General features: G+C 46.0%; 1 protein-coding gene across 2 annotated transcripts in view; it reads right to left on the bottom strand.

Moving 5' to 3' along the window:
- The window catches only part of Ptch1 (patched 1), a 57713-nt gene that overhangs the window by 31666 nt on the left and 4872 nt on the right, over positions 1–21175 (bottom strand). For both annotated transcript variants that reach the window (XM_075969379.1, XM_075969378.1), the window contains exons 3-9: positions 7064–7253; positions 4226–4295; positions 4027–4118; positions 2457–2655; positions 2041–2162; positions 1174–1321; positions 96–227 (exon numbers count right to left, since the gene is read on the bottom strand). In XM_075969379.1, the coding sequence (XP_075825494.1) occupies positions 96–227; positions 1174–1321; positions 2041–2162; positions 2457–2655; positions 4027–4118; positions 4226–4295; positions 7064–7253 (953 nt within the window). The remainder of the gene's footprint in view (positions 1–95; positions 228–1173; positions 1322–2040; positions 2163–2456; positions 2656–4026; positions 4119–4225; positions 4296–7063; positions 7254–21175) is intronic.

The following is a 21175-nucleotide window of genomic DNA, read 5'->3' as shown; positions in this document are numbered from 1 at the left end:
GCAGGTGCCGTCACAGAAAAGTAAAGAGCTAAAATTCCAAAACAAACAAGCTCAAACCAAGTTGACCACCCCACCCTGGGGGAGCCCAGAATTACCATCAGTAGGTAGCCACTGGCCACACGGATGACACTGACGTCAGAGAAGGATTTTAGGATGTCGTCCAGCGTAGTGGTGGTGAAGGAAAGCACCTTCTGCGTGGAGTTTGGGGCAACGCTTTGATGAACCACCTGAGGTCACAAAACAAAGGGCTAAATTCCCGAAAGGAACTAAAGCATCAACATGCTTCAACAGCACAGACCTTGGGGGAACACCACCGTGCACCCCATACTGTTTGCTGATACTTCACAAGGTCCCATGTGACCTCAAGTGGTCAGAGGAGGAGGGAAGAGGAACCTCCCTCTACAGTGGGTTACAGGGATCAAGGGAGAGCAGAGACCAGAAAGACACCCAAAGTGTGTTACTTTGTAACTCTAAGACACCTAAAATGTGTTACTTTGTAACTCTAAAAAACCCAAAGTGTGTTACTTTGTAACTCTAAGGTTCTCTCACCCTCCATAGCCAGAGACTGCTCCTTCTTAATCCAAAAGGACTCATTCTTATAAATTCCACCTCCCCCACTTCATTTGCTGGCCACTTTCAAAAGGTCACAGGCAGCTCCATAGAGGTCACTGCTTGGGAAACAAACGCCAGTCTCCTGTCACATGACCTGACCAAGGGGCCTGCAGCTGTGAATAGATTCTGTCTTGCTAATGTTTTCCAGACACCTTTTCTTGCTCACCCAGTTCTTTTTTTCACATTGCTATGCCTGGACTCTGGAGTTCACAACAGTTACGAGGCATGTTTTAGGACATCCCTGCTAAGAGAGAGTGTCTCTTCAGACACTACTCCTAAGTCTTAACACAGCTGGATAAAGAAAAGCTTGTATCTCATGCAGTACTCAGAATTAAAATGTCTTGAAAATTAATCTGAGGGAGGTGGTGTAACCCCAACAATTAGGAGACTGAGGCAGGAGGGTAAGGTTTGAGACTGCCTGGGCGGCACAATATTGTGAGTACTGGCTGACTCAATAACAAAGGAAACCCCACTAAACCTAAGGGGAAACAATGTTTCCAATGAGGAGATGAAGACTGGACTAAGTTACAAGCTGTCCCTGACATCAAGGTAGGGGCTCACCTCCACATAAGTCCTCTGCCATGCCTCCAGGATGGCTGCCGCCCTATCCTCGTTCCAGTTGATATGAGAGACATACTCGTAGCCTCTGAAGTGCTCGTACATTTGCTTGGGGGTCATTAACTGGAACATGGTTTGCAGGGCGTGAGCGCTGTGTCAGGGTAAATGGACAGAAGGCAGGTCAGCACGGCCAGCAAGCAGTGTGTGCGACGTGAGGTCCCGCGTGACCGCCCCCAACTCTCCCCCAGACTTCATCCGTCCTCTGTGCGCACATGTTTCCATTCAAACAAGACCAGGATGGTTATTGTATTTAATAGATTGATGTACCATATTAAAGGTGTAACCTTACAAACCTTTTACAGATAGACCCCAAAATTAAATTAATAGGCAATTTCCTTTCTCAGTTCCTATTCCATGAAACAGGAAGGAGAGGGGAGTAGATAGCTTGACCAGATACACTGGGTTCAGCCACGCACTCTCTCTGTGCAGAAATCCCAGAGACAGTGTCCCAAGGGAGAAACCTCAGACGGAACACCTGACACTTGACTGACTGGAGTCCCCGGCTGCACAAAGGCTAACTCTCATATGGGCTGTAGTTCCTGGGCTTTGACTCTTGAAGCTCCCACCACTCAATCCCATACTATGAATGGATTTTCTTGCCCCACGAGTCTACATAAAGGCCAGACGTTTCAAAACCCTGAAACAAACGACTACAGCTCCAGTGGAAACCACAAATCCATTCTAGAAAACTTTGCAAACTGGCCTGATGTGCTCATGCTCCCCCAGATTCACTGACCCTGGACAGCTAGCTAGGACTAACATGAGTCCAATAATAAATACGGGATGGTGTGGGGTACGGTGTTGGATTACCTGACCAGTTTTCCAGTGGCGTTCTTGACTGTGCCACCCACAATCAACTCCTCCTGCCAATGCATATACTTCCTGGATAAACCTTGACATCCACCATTCAAAACAAGGGCCACATCAAGAGGCTGTAATGAAAAGACAGCCACATAATTACGGGAATTAGTAGGCAGGTCACATGCCTCGTTAAAATCCAGTGCGTTAAGGGCTTGTTTGTTTCAGAGAAAACATTAATAACGAGACTAATGAGGGTTATGCTAAATCTTACAGCAAAACTTAGCTCTGTAAACAACTTTAGTGCCATACACCAAATTAAAAAAGAACAAAACTCATGGCAAATGAAATCTTTAAGATGAAAGTAATAGAGGAAGAGAATTAAATAGAAAAGGCTTTTTTTCCCCCCACACTCTCTGGAAACTCACTTTGGTTGAATTTTTGTTGGGGGCTGTGGCTGGGCAATCTGGGTCAGCCGGGTTGAGGCAGGGCCGGTCCATGTACCCATGGCCAACTTCGGCTTTATTCAGCATTTCCTCCCAGCTGTCCACTTGGTAGTTTATTTTCTTTAACTCTTCTAGGAATTCCAAGGGGTCAAAGTTTGTCCACCGCAAAGGGGGCTTACCTCTGCGAAAGAAATTAAGAGGTGAGGCCATGGAAAACCAACTGGCTTCAGACAGGCAGGAGGGCACTGTGGCTCCATCTGTGCAAAACAGGCTGTGCAAAGCAAAATTCTGGGACTTGGGTAAAAAGGGAAAATAGTGTTCCTCCCCAACAAAGCTATTTATGAACAAGTCAGGAAAAGAATTCATGACTAAAGAGGACAAGCAGGGAGCTTGCAAATTAACACAGATATCAGAGACTTTTAATCCCCTAACGTTGTATTTAATATGTTTAAAAAGTTAGCCAATGAGGAGTGGAGGTGGGTACTTCTAAGCAGGACACCAAGATCCAAAATTAAAAACCAAACGAGGGAATCACAATACAACATCAGTGCCTCCTAGTTTTAAAAGAGGCTTTCTAAATGTCACCAATCAAGTATCTGACCTGTAACCGTCAACAATTCACTCTTATGTGCCCTCTCTGGCAGGCTGGCAGTGGGGTGGGCAAGCCCCCCATGGGCTCCTGCCATCACCACCATCACAGCCACTTCCCCCACACTCACTTTGGAAACTGCACTGGTGACAGACCAGAAAGGCTTTTGGCTGCCTGCTATGTGGTTCAAACCGCACTGTAGCTGCTTAACCAGGCTGAAGTCATTATTCAGACTCTCCCAACCAGAAAACACAAAACCCCTTATTTCCCATCTAAAACTGTACACTGAAGGTCAGGGGATGGCCACTGCAAATTGCTTTTGCAGATATGTGCCGGCCAGTACAGAAACAATAACCCAAGCACTAACTCTTGCGTAATTAGCTGAAAAATGTCTACACTGAGTAACCATCAGTCTTTAAATGATGTGGTGTGTGTGACTCCCAACTGCCGGGGCTATGAAGCATCCCTTGTCATGGCCTTAACAGAGGGCGTATATCCCCCTTAAACATCATTACTGCAATCCCAAGAAGGGTTAATATATGACTTTGCTGGAAGATCTTGAATCTTATAGCTTCAAGTATTTCTTTGTGATATGTACCCAGCAATAAATTCTCTTCTTAAAGGTTTGAGTGCTGGTCTGCATAACCGCAAGCATTTTATAAAGAGTTTTTAAAAAATTGCATGGGCTGCTCGGTAATTTGCATTTTATTTGCATATAAATAGGTTGGTAAAAGTGAATGAAATTTAATGATGCCTACAGAACTGTTTTTGAAAAAAGAAAAAAAAACATTCTGCTGAAGTCCCCTCTCACCCCCACCCCCAACCATTCACTCAAAAAAAAAAAATGCGCTTGGAATTTCAATGTTTTTATTCCTCGTCCAAAACTGAAACAGAATAAACAATGATAAGGCACACCGGAAACTGTGACAGAGCCAAGCAATTCGACCCTGAGGCCACACTTACAGGAGGTAAGCCGTCCCCGACTGCAACTTCGCCCCTTCCCAGAAGCAGTCCAGAGGTGTGATGATCAAGCAAGGGTAAAGGTATTCTATTATCTGTCAAAGCAAAAACAAGGAGTGCATTAGGCTAACACTCGATGCTGGGGTTGTTTCCAGAAACTGTGAACGGTTTTTCCCTCTTTGCAAACAAGAAAAGCATGTACCTGATCCATGTAACCTGTCTCCGTGATAAGTTCCCCTGATTTGTAGCACAAATGTTCCAACTTCCACTGCCTATTGGGATGAAAAGCAGAGAAAAGTAAAACAGAACACTTCTTACTGCAACGAAACGAGCTAAAAACTGGAGCAACAGGACTTATCAAAAGGCTGTAATTTCGATCACGTTGAAGCATCTGTCAAAACCAGCAGCGCTTTTGCCAAGCAGAAAGCTGGCAAGCTCGTTTTAATGAATAGATAACACTGGATCGTAATTAACATGTGGGGTGTTTATGTAAATGAACGCTACCCAAGTACTTGAAAAGTCTTGTTTCCTTAAGTGTTCTACCAATAATCTTGTTTACACCATTAATCTGCTTTTCCACATACATTAAACAACCTGCAGCGATCCAGTGACATTATCACAAATTCAAAATAAGTGGAGCTTGAGATAGTGTAGCAAGTGTTGGGATATCGTCAGGTGGGAAACCATTGCTGGCTTTTATTTATCTTTTTTTTTTTTTAAACCAGCAGATGTTATTTGTAGGTCAAGTCTGAAACATTCCTCCTCTTAAGCACAAATGTTATAAGCAACCTCTGCCAGGTAGACTGCATGCATTCCCAGTCTGGTAGGCATGACCTTAAACCCACAGCTTTTTAATGTGTTTAGGGAAATAAGTGTTAATCAAAAATAAAAGGATATTTGGAAAGAGAAGAGATGGGAAACCAAAGGAATGAAAATAAAAACTAACACACACATACCCCAAACTGCTCTATTTTATTGGTCTTCTTAGGAGGCCTGTCTTCACCCATTGGTGCCCTCTTCCCTATGCTTCTTTCTAGAATTTTCCCATCTTTCGCTCAGTGCCCTTTAGAAAGTCTACCTCTTGCTAGTAAGTTTTGTTGCCTAATGCTGGTGAAAATGGCTCTTCATGTGGAGTCCTGGCTGTTATCCCACACCTGGGGTATGTAAGGTGGGCACTGCCCATGCCTGGCTTTGTCTATGCCAACCTGTGATTGTATTTCTCGTTCATTCACCATCTCTCCTTCCTTCCTCTTACTTACCTACCTGCCGATCATGTAGGTCTCTCTTTCTCTCCACACACTCATACACTCACACACACTCTCTCACTCTCTCTCTCTCTCTCTCTCTCACACACACACACACACACACACTCACACACACACATTAACTCTGTGTAGTGCCAGCATAGACTATCCAACATTACAAGTAGGTTTTCAATGCCGTCTGATGAGCCAGTTCTCTGTGTTTGCTTGAGGAAGACACTGTTGATCATTCACTGGGTGTGGATCCAGAAGAAGGGGTTTGAAACCTGGACTCATCATTTAATAACCTTAGGATCTTGGACAAATGCTCCATTTGATCTCATTTTAAGTTTTTTTGTTCATCTAAAATATACATACATCGACTATGCAAGGGTTCGTCTTAGCGTCTTTGAGAAGGATGTCACCTCACAGTAGGGAACCTTTAATCTTGTCCTCAAGCATGTGAATGGCACATGCCTCAGAGTGGGTCTTAACATATGATGTATGTGGGGTCACCCAGGGCATGCCAAGAGCTTTATAGGGCCTTTGACTGCAGCTCCTGCCTTCTAGGCCAGGCAGCTACCTTCTCCACAGTGCACACCAGTGGTGGGAGGACAGCAGGTTGCTAAGATCTGTCCACACCTTCCAAAGCTCACCTGACCTCCCCTGCTCCACCAGGGGCCATGCACGTGGTTCCTATCCTGAGGGACTGACTGGATAGACAAGTCACTATAGATAAAGGGGGAAACAGATGTTAATTCTGTTCCAAAACTCCCTTAAAAGGTGTATGTATAAATCTACCTCACTCGGACATCCCAGAGAATTCCCAGGGAAACTCAACACCTACCCCTTCATTTGCTTTGCAACTAATGTCACCTGTACATGCAAAGTAAGACTTCCTCCCCCTCCTCCTCTCTCTCTTCCCTCCCTCTGCCCTTTACACTGCTGGCTGAGATTACACTATCCAAAGAAAGGTTCAGTAATGGAGATAGTTTACCAAGTGAACAAAATATTCAATTTGGGGAAAAAATATCTTAAGCAGTGGGATAAAGATCAGCGTGTAACCCCCACAAGAGAACCGCATCCATCTGTGAACCATGCCAAGATACTTAGTAGAAATACATTGCAGAGGAGATGGCTCAGAGGTAAAGTGCACTTGCTGCTCTTGCAGGTGACCAGGTTTGATTCCCAGCACCTACATGGCAGCGCACACTCTCTAACTCCAGTTTCAGACTGCACACCTGCACACATGAGGTACACTGACACACATGCAAGCAAACACGCAGATGATATGGTTGACCACATACCTAATCTCAAACATTCACATCTGGAAAGCTCTAGAATCTGAACTTTTGGACAAAAGCATCATGCCACAAATAGAAAATTCCATACAATGAAACTCCATTTTTTTTTGCACAAAAATAAGTACTAAAATACTATATAAGGTATATTAGAACATAAATCAGTTCTGTCTTCAGTCTTGGATCTTGCTCCCAAATAAATCTTATTACTTACATGGAAATATTCCAAAATAAATTTATTTTAAATGTTTGAGATACTTCTTGGTCCCAAGCACTTTGGATAAGGAAGATTCAATGTGTAGTATTTTGCTAACAACCTCTAAAAACAAACCAACAGGGGGAAGTGATCAATGGTAGCACTGTGTAACATCTATGAAACCCTGGGTTCTAAAGTTATCAGAAAACTGTTGAAATCAACTTAATAATCCAAAGGCGAAGTTATTTCCAGAAGCAAGAGGCCTGCCTGCTGGCCGGTGCACACAGCACAGCTGGCCTTACCTGTTATACATGTAGACATGCACACGGCTGGCCTGCAGAGCAGAGTCCAGGTGCTGAAGGAGAGCCTCTGTGGTCAGGACGTTAGCGCCTTCTTCTTTTGGAGTCTGTATCATGAGTTGAGGATTAAACATAGCCTCTTCTCCTATCTTCTGCCGGGTATAATTTAATTCTCGACTCACTCGTCCACCAACTGACAAACATGGATAGGTATCGATCAGAACAGAACTCACCTCAAAACCATTCCTTAAAAGACAGGTTCAGTAACCGGGAACAAACTGGAGATGAAACTCGAGTGAACGGCAAGGCTGGCTTTAGGAATGACAAGTCTAATAAAAAACAATACTCTCTAAGCCCAATGCTTGTCAAATACCCAAATCTACTGGATGCATTCTGACCAGACACCACAGATCTAAGAGAGGAAGGGGTGGAGAAACACAATATACCTTTCTTTTCTCTGCGGACCAGAACAAAACACCTTTGGTCTCTTTTACTTATATCAACAATATGCCTACAGAACATTTTGTGATAAATGACGCAATTTACATTCTTCTAAGCAATCTAGCAAAGGTAACAAGGGAAAGTTTCTCCTCCGTGGAAAAGTCACAAGGAAGGCAGCCCGTGGGTAGAGAGACTGTGATTCCAGTCAGAAGGGCCAGGGGAACTCCACAGCAGGGGAATATCAGGATCACCTGGTCAGCATCCAAAAAACACAGGCCTCAGGTTCTCAGTCCTCTGGGAAGGTATAACCTGTCTGGAAGCTCCCAGGTGCTGTTGGGCCTTCCACTGAGGCCAAGGAGAAACTCTATCCAGCACCGACTGACTCTTTTACAAGTTTGGCTAAAGCTAGGCATACTGGCACGCAGGCTCAATGGATGATTTTTAAACCACTGACTCTGGATCTCCTTTCTGTGTACTCTGTACACTAAGAGTAAACCACACTCTGCTGAGAGGCATCTTGGGAAGACGGAGGATCTGCTCCCATGTGCGCACACATACACAAGGCAAAGGAAGCTGGTCTGAATAGTTCCCAAAGTCACCGATAAGCTCTGAGTTTCTGAGACACAGACCTCTCTGGCCATCGCTCGGAAAGAACTTGGTGATTGTCACTTTCCCACAAGGAGGAATCCTTTTTCTTCAAGTTTAGTATTCAAGGACATAAACATTTGGTTTGGGAAAGTAAGTAAGTACTGAGAACAGTGGGGTGTTTGGTTCTCTTGGCGTATTTTATAAACAGTGGGGGAGGCTAGAAAGCAAACAATGGCCTCATTAGGAAAACGAGCGCAGACTCTTGAGCTGGCAGGACCCGATGCATGGGCCCAGAAGCCGCCAAGGCCACCATGGAGCTCAGAGGTGAGGCTAAAGGAGCGTATGGCTGTGGGAAGAGGGCAGCGAAGGGTTCATAAAAGGTATTCAAAGTGTGCAGATAGCTTGGGGAATGCCAGAGGGGGATGGCTGAGGCCTTTACCAAAGTCGTTATAGAAAAAGCAGGACTAGGGGGTGTGGCTCGGGGCCTGCCTGGCATCTACAAGGTCCTGAGTTCCAGCCTCAGCACTAGGGAAACTCGGAAACAAGCCCTCTCGTCCTAACCAAAGACAGTCTCTTGTTCACTGTGGGCAGGCTTTCAGGCACCTAGCCAACTGAATTTGACATCTGCCTGTGTGGAAACACCGGAGCACCCCTGAAAAGCTGCAAGGCAACCCCACATCTGCACAACCTCTTCATTTCTCTTAGTGTTCTCACGTCTCATACCCCAAACCTGGACTCCCCTTGCCTCCTTGTGACCAGACCCTGCTGAGGACACTGTGCTCCCTTGTGTTTTAAAACTAAAACTCGGGTGACTTCAAATCAAAAGGACAACAATAATAATATTGATACTAATAATATATTTTTTTAAAGCTAAAATAAAAGCAAGCCACAAAGCCGAGCCCCTCCCTCCCCCAACACACAACTGCTTTTACAGCAGAGCTCTCTATGCGAATCAAAACCGTTTGACCAGACATGGGCCTGGGCCCACACGTCTCCATTTACAGCCCTCGACACAAGCGCTCACAAAGAAATCCACTGCCCAGCACACGACACACTGCTAAGGACATCGCTGTGCACTTTCAAGCTAAACTCTCTGCATAGGAGGTTTCAGAAAGGATATTCTTCCAGGTGGTGCTAGTCACGCCTTTAATCCCAGCACTTGGGAGGCAGAAGCAGGAGGATCTCTGTGCGTTTGGGGCCAGCCTGGACTACAAAGCGAGGTCCAGGACAGTCAGGGATACATAGAGGAACCCTGTCTCGGAGAAAAATTATTAAAAGCAAGCAAACAAACAGAAAGGAGAGTCTCAAAATAGAACAATGTAATTCATTGGCCCCGTTACCATCCTATAGTGTATGTTAAAATAAATGCATTTTAAGCAACTGAATATCCATTCTCTCTTTGGGGTTGCATGTTTTTGTTTTCTTTGCTCTAGGGGTTAATACTCATTATCTTTTTAAAAAGATTTAATAGTCCCAATCATTTATATTTGTGTGTGTGTATGGGAGTATGAGCTATGCACTTGAGTGTTATACCCACAGAGGCAAGAAGATGACATTAGATTTCCCTAGAGCTGGAGTTACAGGTGGGTACGAGTTACCCAATGTGGGTGCGGGTTACCGAGTTCAGGTCATCTGCAAAAACAGTATGCTCTCTTAACTGCTTAACTCATAACCGTCAGTTATGAATCTTACCTACGTGACAATCAGCACCAGCCAACGCAAGATCACAACCATCAGTGATAAAGTAGGCCATGCAAGCAGCAGAGTTGAAACTTTGCAAGAATGCACGCTGCGTCCTACTGATAACTGAAAGGCTTACCTGTGCCTCTGATGCAGTGACATTTTAGGCCTAACATTCGTATTTTATTTATTTATTTTTAAGTCTTTGGGTCAGGGTTTCTCTGTGTAGCTTTGGAGCCTGTCCAGGAGCTCGCTCTGCAGAACAGGTTATCCTCAAACTGACAGAGATCCGCCTACCTCTGCCTCCCGAGTACTAGGACTAAAGGCGTGCGCGGCTACTGCCTGGCCTTTACTGAATATTATTTAACTGAGTGTTTTTGCCAGATGACTGGCTAACTCATCCACAGTTGTTTAAACAGCTCGGCTCACCCAGCCAGGATCTATCTCCCTCTGGGTGCACAGGTGTGTGGCAGGTGGCATGTACTAAGGAGTAGGAACACTTGGTGGACAGGACCAGGCACTCCTGCCTAAGGCTCTGCTCCAGGAGGATTACAGGACCAGTGACATGAACAGGCGATGCTAAGAAAACCAAGCGTCATGAAGACAACTAAGGTGAGCTGGGAGACATCACGATGAAGCCTGATTTCTGCAAGGAGAGGGTGGCTGGAACCCGGTGAGAGTGGATGATGTCATTCATTGGCTTGCTCCAGGAGATTCAGCTCCTGGGGTAGACTAGGCACCACCAACTGCAGCAGTACTCACCCTATGCGGTGAGCAAGCTAAGGAACGGAAGCCTCTCGGGACAGAGCTGTTTTACAGGCTTGCCTGACTCTTGTTGGCTATCTTGGCAAATGCCCATGGTGAACCAAGGCAGAAGGAGAGCCTGAAGCTGCTCATTCATTACCTGGCTGCCTTCCTGCTGCTCTGAAGTCTCACAAAACCCATGTTAGATGATTATAGTCCTGCAGATCAGAGCTGGCCTATAACCTCTGACTTTAAAAGATCTGAAAGGCACAGGGCTTGTGTGTGTGTGTGTGTGTGTGTGTGTGTGTGTGTGTGTGTGTGTGTGCGTGCACGCGTGCGTGCATGAGACCCCATTTACTACCTACAGCAAGTATCCAAGTTCTGTAATCTAAAATGAACTTGTTTGGGTTTAGGATGTAGTTTAGTGAAAGAAAGAAGGTTCGGCTGACATGTAGGAGGCCCTCGGTTCAACGTCAAGAATGAATGAAAGAATGAATGAGCTAAGAAAGTCAACACATTATATATTAAAGCCCTGGTCTCTTTCCCACCTTCAAGGTCAAAGTTCCTCTTGCATAGTTTTTAAATAAATAACCAAATTTCACCTATGTGAAAGTACCTAAGGAAAATGAGCCATAAAATTCAGCACTCCTCAGCTAGCTACAGGGTCAGTGAACCATTGGACAGCTATGATTGCTGAGTAACGATCTATGAATATTTATCTGATTTCTTGAATTAATCCACTTTTAGTTTTTTGCAATGCAGACTTCCTTGTTTAAAAAAAAAAGAGGGAAGTAGGAAGGGGAGGAGAAAGGGAGAAAGGGGAGGAAACCATGTGACAAGAAAAGACTTCCTAGACACAAGAATTACAAACAGATTTAAGGGCTGGAGGGAGACTCAGCAGTTAGGAGCACTGACGGCTCTTTTAAAGGACCTGGGTTCAGTTCTCAGCACCCGTTCTGGGTGACTCACAACTGCCTTCAAGTCCAGCTCTAGGGTCTCAAATGCCTCTGGCCTCTTGGGTACCACATTTACATGCCCACATGCAGACCACACCCACAAATACGTAATTAAAAATAATAAAGTAAAAATAATGTAAGTTCCACGGCTGAGGGTGTGGCTCCGTTGGCAGAGTGCTTCCCCAGGAAGTTAACAAGAGACCAGGTAGGGTGCAGTTCTGTGATCCTAGCCCTCCTGTGCAGAGGCAGGAGGATCAGAAGCTCAGGGTCATCCTTTGCTACAGAGTGTCTTTAAGAGAGGACCAGCCTGGACTATGTGAGATCCTAGCTAGTTAACAAATAAACAGACTCAAGTACATACACCTTACTGCGATCTTTTAATTCATCTTATCCCTAAATGTATTATCTCTAACAATAAAATAACCATTGGCCTCTCTGAAAGAGACTCGGGATCCCAAGACCCAAAACAACCGTATGCATTTGTGACTCTGTCCATCTGCAGAGCTCTAAAAAAAAAAAAATACACCGTTTGCTTAGAGAAACTTTGAGTAACTCCATGGACCCGGGCAGCTGTGTCACACAGGCTCTGAGCAGTTGACCAGGCCATAATGGGGCTATACTAATCCAACTACCCTGCCAGCTTCCCTACACCTCACAGGTAACTATGTATCCCAGAGTACATTACACTCCCAGCTTGAGCTTTGAGGATGTAGACAAATAGCTTCCCCCTTATTTACTGGACTCATTTGTTGCATCCGCTACTTTGTTGTCACTAAGGAGGCTGTACTGTGTAATAGGAGCCCATGGACCATGGCCTCATTTTCCTTTTGATTCTGACCCTTCTTTCTTTTAAATTCTGTATGTCATCCTCTGCAAATATAAAGCTGACACCAGTATTTACAAACGTTGCTCCTGCAAAGAATCTCTCAGTAGGGCTATGTCTCCTTTTCTCCTCAAACCATCCAGCATAGTTTTCCAAGGGAAGCATGGGGCGGGGCATTCACCCAAGCCATACCCTCTGGATGGGCACCATTCCAATCTACTCTAGACCAGAGTTTCTCCCCCACCACGTCCCCTGCTGGACAGCTACTGCCTTTCCTGCAACCTAAATAAAATTTCAGTGTCTCCAGGACTCACAATAAAAGCTTCTCCTGCCCCACGGAAAGATGATCTGAAGGTGGACAGCAAGGTGGTGTGTTCCCCCCGTGAGCCAGCAACAGAGGCAAACCAGGACCGTGGCGCACACTCAGAATGTGTTGCACGAATGAATGAATGAATGAATGGCCTCAGCCAGAGCTCGAGAACAGACAGTCATCTGTCCAAGATATTAATTCCCCCCAGAGCCCCAAAAAGTCAGTCAGTCAAAACAAATGACCCTTTCAGCCTGAAAAGCATCCACTCAGAGTCCAATTAGGAAAATGGGGTCTGTGCACATTCACATTTGATTAACCCTGGGAATTATCTAGCGGACTCAAAGAGAAATTGTCACCCTCTAGTTGCTTCAGGTCCTTCTTTCAGTGATGTGACTAGTTACCAGGAGGGCCAAAATACACACATGGCTAAGATGAAGGACTCTAAAAATCAATGGCACAGGTTCATCTCTAAAGTGAGAGGGGCGGGGAGACGATGACGACATGGTGGAGATGTAGGTAGTGAGCTGGCTGAAAACTCAGGGTGAGGTTTAGTCTCTGTGCCCACCCACCCCTTGTGGGGAAGGGGTGCTGCTTAAAGGTCTCCCCCTTCCCATCAGGAGAGTAATAAGTGCCTACCATGGGAAAATGCTGGAATCAGACAGCTCAAAGCACACTGGTCCCTCCTGAAAGGACGACCACACAAAAACCCATAAAGAGCAAAAAACATCACTCACACACTCACCCACCCGAAGACCACACCTCTGAGGGCTGACGGCAGGTGAGTGAGTGGGCAGACACCCACCAGAGCACTGGGCAGGCATCCGTGCCCCGCCCACCCCCATTCCACAGACTAGTAGCTCCCAGTGCCATCTGTTACCAGCCAGGGCTGCTTCCTCTGAATGGTCTTCCCTAAGACCAACCCACTCAACCTGTCGGATGCAATCTCGTCAGCCCAGCACTCGGCCACCAGGCCTGCTGCCTGCAGCAGCTCCCAAGACAACCTGGCATCTGCTGGTGGCCCCTTCTCCCTCAGTCACAAGGAAATGGTGTGTGTGTTCTCACTCAAACCAAACTGCCTAAAGGCCCCATCCAGACACATCTCTGTCCCTGACTGTGTGCTTGCCGGGCTGGGAAGTGCCCCAAGCTCACAAGAATGCACTACCAGTCAAGTCTGTTTATCTGCAGAAAAGTGAGCAGAAAGGGAGCACCTCCAGGAGCTGGAACCGGAAACCAGCACAAGTGATTCCATCTAATTAAGGCCTGAGTTCTTAATTTAAAAAAAAATAAAAAGGGCTGCCTGGCCTAGTGGTGCATGCCTTTAATCCCAGCACTTGGAAGGCAGAGAAAGGCAGATCTCTGTGAGTATAAGGTTAGCCTGGTCTACAGAGAAAGTTCCAGGCCAGTCAGGACCACATAGTAAGTCCATCTCAAAACACCAAAATAAATAGCAAGTAATAGAAGGGGGTTAGGATCACTCCGTCAATAATACATTTGCCTAGCACATACAGAGCTGAGCCCGGTGATTCTTGTGAGTCAGAAGTTCAAAGCCATCCTCAGCTACATGAGACTCGGTCTCAACAAAAGAGAAATAGAAAGCACCCAAACACAAGCCTTTGCTGGGTATGGCTGTGGCATGACACCAAGCCCAATTCCCATCTTAGTGAAGCTGACTTCATTTCTGTTTTCCCTAGTCTTCTGAAAGTTTGTATCCAGACCCTTCTCCTTGCGCAGGCATGCAGGAGAGAAAGCGCAGTCCCCACCTTTACAGGCAGGCTCCCCGGACTCTGAGAAATGCCACACTGGCCGTGTCTGTACATCTGTGCAAGGAGACATGCAGCACCGGGGGCCACTTTCATGATTTTGTTGCCATCAGGATTAGCTGGATTAGGGGACGGTACATAAGGACCCCCTGGTGCCAGGAGGAAGTCTCATCACCGGGTCAGCGTGGTGTGTGAACCATATTCTGTCAACACCACCACGTCTTTCAGCCACCAACCAAAAAAGTGGGGGAGGGAAGAACAGAGGAGAACTCTCCGGGTGGAAAATGTACAAAACCTCACTGCGTCCCGAACAGGCGTTTCAAAGAGGGAGCCATTCAGGGCTGCTCTTTCAAGCAAGGACCCTACTTGATTTTTTTCTATTTTATCTGTAAAGAATTTAGTGAGTCTGACAGTGATTACAGACATAGGAAATGCTGCAGCCCACAGTGGGGTCTCTCTCTCTCTCTCTCTCTCTCTCTCTCTCTCTCTCTCTCTCTCTCTCTCTCTCTCTCTCACACACACACACACACACACACACACACACACACACACTTTTCCTAACTTTAAGACCAGTACTTTAGGCAGAGTCCCACCAATGAAACCTTGCCCTTTGGTCAGAACTCGCATGCCCAATAGTCCCTTTTCCCTGAAGAGGAAAACAGCATCCTACCCAGTCAGGAATTCTCCCCACACTTAATGTGAAGGAAAACAATGTGGGGAGGAGAGGCAAGCAGGGCTGACAAAAACCAGAACTTCCAAGCCCTTTTATATAGCTCAGGGCCTGGAATTCCCCTTCCCCTTACTGGAAACCCTCAGGTTCATTTTCCCACCTACCCCCTAGCCATACCCACTCATGAAGACCTGCTTGAAGGAAGGATCACTTGTAGAGAAAGTAATGGGACGTCTGCAAGTGTGTACAAGCATGGATATATGTATGCAACGTTACCAAACGGTTCCTCTTGCACAAAACTGGGCTGTTCCGTCAAAGCAGTACCTGTTATATTTCTGTCTTTCTCTTCTGTTTGGCGTATTCACCACCGAGAGAAAAGGAGGTAAGCTTTGGCGGCCCTGACCTGCAGCTGGGACACAATACTTTCGCACAGCCCTGCCGACCCCTGACATAAATTTTACTCCGCAGCTGGCACTTACACACTCAACATTACCATATGTATAGCTGCGCCGTGCTAATTATGCTAATCACCTGTCTAACTCGCTGCTGCGAAAAATGGTTGTATTTAGCAGTCCAGTGCTTACCAATGCAGCTTACTGTGTGGCTGAAATGTACATTCAGACGGCCCTGAATGGCAAGATTTTTCCACGTTGCTGGCTACATTCAGGCCTCAGAAAAATTTATTCAAGTCAACTGGTTTCGGTCCGCAACAAAAAAGTTACGAGAGAAAAGTGAGTGTGTTCTTGCCCTAACATTCTGGATCTGCTTGCAAGCAAAATGATAAATCAATTGGTGTGGGAAACAAAAAAGGGGAGAGATTTCTTTGGGGAGCCCATGTGAAACTGTAGCCTATTTTAAGAAAAAAAGAGAAGAAGAAAAAAAGGGGGTCATCCTATCCCCCAAATCTCTAGAGAGAGCAGCTAACAGATATTTAGTCCTAATCCCGAGTCTCTCAAATTGCACGCACTGGTTGCAACCGAGCCAGTTGCAACCAGTATTGGATGTGCTTTTCTGGACCACATGTAGATTAAAATGACGCGTGATTCTTGACATATTTTAAACTAATTATAACAGTATGACAATTTCCTTAGGGGAAACAGGTAAAAACAAATAACCTCTTGGGCAGCTAGGAAAAAAAATGGTTTGGTATTTTCTTCCTTAGGCTGAGTGAGGCCTTCGTGATGTTTAACTATTTTGTAAAGGTTTCTGGTTTCCCAGTAAAGGGGCGAAGGAAACTGAGGCGTGTGGGAGGGAAAAGGTGGGGGTGGGGAGGATGGGCAAACTGGGGGAAACAGTGGGGGAGGAAAAGGCAGGGAGTCAAGAAGCCTCTATTTTCTGTAATCTCAAATTTCCTGTTTTTACTATTACCATTTCTTCAGAGCATGCTATGGGTGGCTTTCTTAAATCAGGAAAATATTAGACCACTTATTTTAACAATTGCCAAAATCCCATTTCCTCCTAACTCACAAACCCACTTTCTTCACTGCAGGTCTGGTCCTTCTGAGGAAGGCTGAATACACATTCTGTGGTCTCTCTAGATGTCCCTATTCTTAGCTGTTTGCAGCACTGTAAAAACACACCTGAGTGTGTAGTAGCCAGAGAAGCCCAGCTACCCACCCCCTTGGCCAGCAGCAGATCCTAATTTCCTCTAGAAGACACAGCAAACGGAAAGCCCTTCATCTGACATGGTATCTTGAGCCATGCACTGCAGCAGCCCTGTGATAAATCTTGGGCTAAAACCTAGAAGGTGAACCAACATGGCAGGCTTTCTCTGACACTGTAGGAGGTCCCGAGGAGAGCTGGCCTATCTCGGCCTAGGTTCCCCTCACCTTTCAACTTAACTAAGAGCAGATGGCAAGAACACTGTTTACAGTAACTTAAGAATGCTCCTCCTGGAAGAACACAGCTTTCTTCCTACTCATTCCCAACCCCCATCCTATTCAACTTTCCTTTGTTTGTTTGTTTGTTTTGGCAGCAGTAGGGCTAGAACTCAGGGTCTGGGGCACGCTAGCAAGTGCTGTACTACTGAGCCACATCTCCAACACCCTGTACGAAAGGCATTTTAACATAGGACACTGCTTGCGGCCTTCCAAAGTGTTAATGTATCGGGTTTTGTGCTTCCAAACCTTGATTGTGCAGCCCCTAACTCAAGCGGAACGACTGTGCTGGGTGGACAGACAGCCAAAGGCCTGCTCTGCTCCTCTGGGTCTCCTGTTCTTCTTAAATAGGAGACGGACCACCCTGCCTTGTGGCACGAAGCAGTGTTTACATTGCAATCCTTAACTATGTAATACATCTGGCATTTTTGGGCAGGATCCCTGAGCTGGTAGCCAGAAGCCCTTAAGCACACTGACTGAAAGCCTGTTTCCAGGTCCTTCTGCTGTCTTCTGTCCATGCCTGGTCAATAGCTGCTCCACTGAGCACATCTGCAGAAGCTTCTTTTCGTCTATCCCAACAGGAGGGATATAACGCGTATACTGTGACATGCATGAACACCTGCTTCTTCACTAGTGTCACCGCCACTGACAGTAAGTACCATGGAACCCACAGGTAAAGTGAACTAGTCAGGCCAATTCACAGCTGGGTTTCTGGATTACAAGGAAAGACCTGCCTTCCCATATGAAATCTCTCCAACAACCTTGTCTTTGTCCACCAAAGAAAGTTTCCCTAACACAAGGCAACTGTTTTGCCAACTATGTTCTAGATTCCAGTTCAATCCCAACACCACCACCCTAACCGCCACCCTCGACAGACAAGGATGCAATTTTCTGGACACCTCCCAACATTCAGGCAGTTTCTCGATGGCAGCATTTCACTGTCTAGGAAGGCGAACTTTTCCTGCCAAATCTACTTAAATGCTGATATGCAGAAAAAAATAATGCAAAGCAGTATAAAGGGAGTATCAGTCTAATATAAAAGGATCCACAATCTGCTTTGAGAGGGAGAAACCTAGTAAGGAGCCCAAATCCAGAGATTGGCAGCAAAGAAAAAGGAACAGAAGGGCTTGTACTTCCGGGGCACTCCTGGTTGTATCTGGGCATGCAAAAACTGTCCCCACTGAGAAGACTCCAAAAGAGTCTTCCTCCTGTCCACACTGAACTGCCCCTCCCCAACAGAACCTTCTGAACTTGGGGTATTAACTGAACTATTTCATGAGGGGGAGCAGCTAAGGCTACAGGGTCAGCCAACAACTGGATAAGAAAATCAGTCCTCTCTATCTCTATCAAAGCCCTGTATTTCCACAGGCTCTGGTAGGGTTCCATTTAGGGAAAAGCTGAAGCAGGTAAGGTGTCTGGGTGTCTGGGTGGAAATGTTACAGTTTGTGTCTTGCTCAGCAGCTCAGAGATGCTACAGGGCTCAATTCTCCCCTACATCATGGGCCACAAGAAGAAGGGGGTTAAGATTTAGTCCATATACTCTGGTCATTTTATACACATTAGAAAGAACATGCCAATGGTTCTTAAAAGTTACCTTATAATTCTGCAAAAAGCAACTATTCTGCTCGCCAGAACCCAATAGATCACTTCACGGATCCCACTACATCCCACAAAGTATATAAAGGCTCTGAAGCTACTGTCTCACCCCACTGGTTCAAAAGCACACACCTACCAATTCTTTCCTAACTGATCAGAAAGACCTTTGCAGAGCTGACCCCACTTGTGGGAAAGTGAACTCCAGCAATTTAGGAGTGGGTGACCAGAGATAGAACAGAAGAGAAAGGGAGCCACCTGTCAAGAGCCTGTAGCAGGCACTAGAAGTAACAGTAGAATATGAGAATCGTAGAGGTACAGTAATTTTTAGGAATAATCCCCTCACTCCCACACCCCAAAGTGTCAAAATGCTGTTGCCAAGAGATGAAAGACTTTTGTGCAAAACGGATTCCATGAAATCTAGTCTCCTTCAGCATCGCTGTAAAACACTGTATTCAAGGGCCCTGACACATCACCCCCTGAGCACAGCGCTCTTCCGGGGTTCACTCTCAGACACTCACTGTGTGGGAGGCAGCCACAGAAGCCCCTCTCTGCATCCAGAAACCCCTCTCTACCCCCACCCCCAGCAAGAGAAATTAAGCAAGAGGGAGTAAGTACCACCTCACCCCAAGTGGATAGGGCTCCAGGGGTCACAGGCAGGTCAGCACTGAAGGTGAAATCCAAATGAAACATAAACATGGTATTGTGAAAAGCAGACCAATCTCCCTAGCTCTCCAGCCAGCATTAATCTCGGCATCAGCTGTGGTGCATAACCTAAACACACAGACCAGGCAGCTCATACATCTGGAAGCTGTCATCTCCTGGAAGCTCCAAGCAGCGCTGGATGCATCTGCAACAGTCCATGACCCAAACTGGCTTATGAACGAACTTCTTGGTGGGTCAAGAATGGTGGGCAGCCTGGAGATGGGTCCGGAGCTCACCATCTGCCCTGCGTGGGGAATACCTGAGCCACGCGCTGTTTTCTTTGCAAGTACTTATTGGTGGTTTTAACTTGTCATTCATTTTTCCCTGGGTACAAAGGGAACACCAACAACATGCTTGCACCTCTCTTGTGTGCACTTGTTCACACACACACACCACAGTGATGCCTTTGCAGACCCAATTAAACCTGCAAAACACAGGTCTTCTACCCAGCTCTGTGGTTCTCAGTTGGGGCCTCTCACAACGAATGGGTATGATGACTTGATGAGGACAGTGTTGCTGGGACCTAGTGGGTAGCATTCACGGGTTCTGCTGCACAGCCTCTAGGGTGCACAGCCTCTCACAGTGGAGAATCATCCGGATTCATATGGCAAGAGTGCCAAGGCTGAGCAACGGTAGGATGGTGGCTCTAACTGTGCACAGCCCACAGCAAACACACAGTGCAGACTTGAGAGTGAGAGAGCCCATTAAACAAGAATGTTTTTAAAAAAGCAAAATCTCCTATTTTTCTTTAAAAGAAAAATTCTCATCTTCCTCCCCGATACTGGCCTTAAAGCCCTTAACAATCAAACACCAGGGCAATATGGAGTCATTTCAAGGTTGTTGCCCTCTTCAGAAAAGGAGGCCAGGCGCTGGCTAAGCTTTTATCTCGGGGAGATAAATGAAGATTCTGTCACAGGAGTACCTTGACAACAAACTTGTGACAGAGAGCTTGGGGGGGGGGAGCGCACAGAGGGGAAACAGATATTAAGGAGCTAGAACAGCAGATCTGTTAACTCAGGAAAGAAATGCCATTGAGAAATGGGCACAGTTCAAAATCAAAACAACAAAACAAAAACAGCTCCCATCAGCACCCTGAGAAGCAAATGCAAGCACTTTTGGCATCAGGGAGGGGACCAAGAGCTAAGAAGCACAGATCTACAACAGTATCTTGGAGAGCCCACACATGCCCTAACCACTCTACAGGGCACACACCCCTGTGAACCTTCCAAACCACCAGATGCCCAACCCCTACTTCATCCATGCCCTCCATGGTCACTGGAAGGTGAACATCTGAAGGCCACCACAAATTATTATTATTACTTTTGAGTCTTCATCCTTCCTCTTTGTTATGCCTAGAATATTCCTCATCTCCACCCTCCCAAGCCTGGGACCATCCTGAAAGTCTCCCCTGATTTCCTTAACAACTTGGCAATTAACCACCTAGTGACTCGTCTATAGATGGTCATCATTCTTTCTCTCAAGTGTCTTGGGCAGTGCCTGGTGCAGAGTAGGCACAGAGAACCCACACTGGTCAAATGCATCTGCGTGGAAATAACCACTCGTGGCTTTGTGTTTATGAGCCACCATGTTTCTGTGATAGTAGGTGCTCAACTACACCAAGGTCTTTATCAAACCTTTTTGGCCCACTCACAAGTAAGCTCTTGTTGACATCTGTGACATGTAAAAAAAATACACCCTAAGACTCAGGTGTGTTGACACCTCACATACGATGGAAAGTTTCTCGAAAGGCAATCATTAAACCAACATCTTAACAGAATCAAAAACATTATCACTTATGCATGCACAGAAGGCGTGCACGTGTGGGAAGGAAGGGAGGGAAACAATGGCTTCGTCTTTGTGGTAAATGGATTGACTATCTTAATAAGCTACGTTTTTCTTCAGGATGTTATGCCACGAAGTCAAGGCAAAGATATGGCTGTCGAAGAGATTTCCCTTACTTTTTAGCCA

Source organism: Microtus pennsylvanicus, chromosome 4 (genome assembly GCF_037038515.1).
Source record: "Microtus pennsylvanicus isolate mMicPen1 chromosome 4, mMicPen1.hap1, whole genome shotgun sequence".
Lineage (NCBI taxonomy): Eukaryota > Metazoa > Chordata > Mammalia > Rodentia > Cricetidae > Microtus > Microtus pennsylvanicus.
Note: the sequence above shows the minus strand (reverse complement) of the source record. Positions and strands in the feature narration are given on the sequence as shown.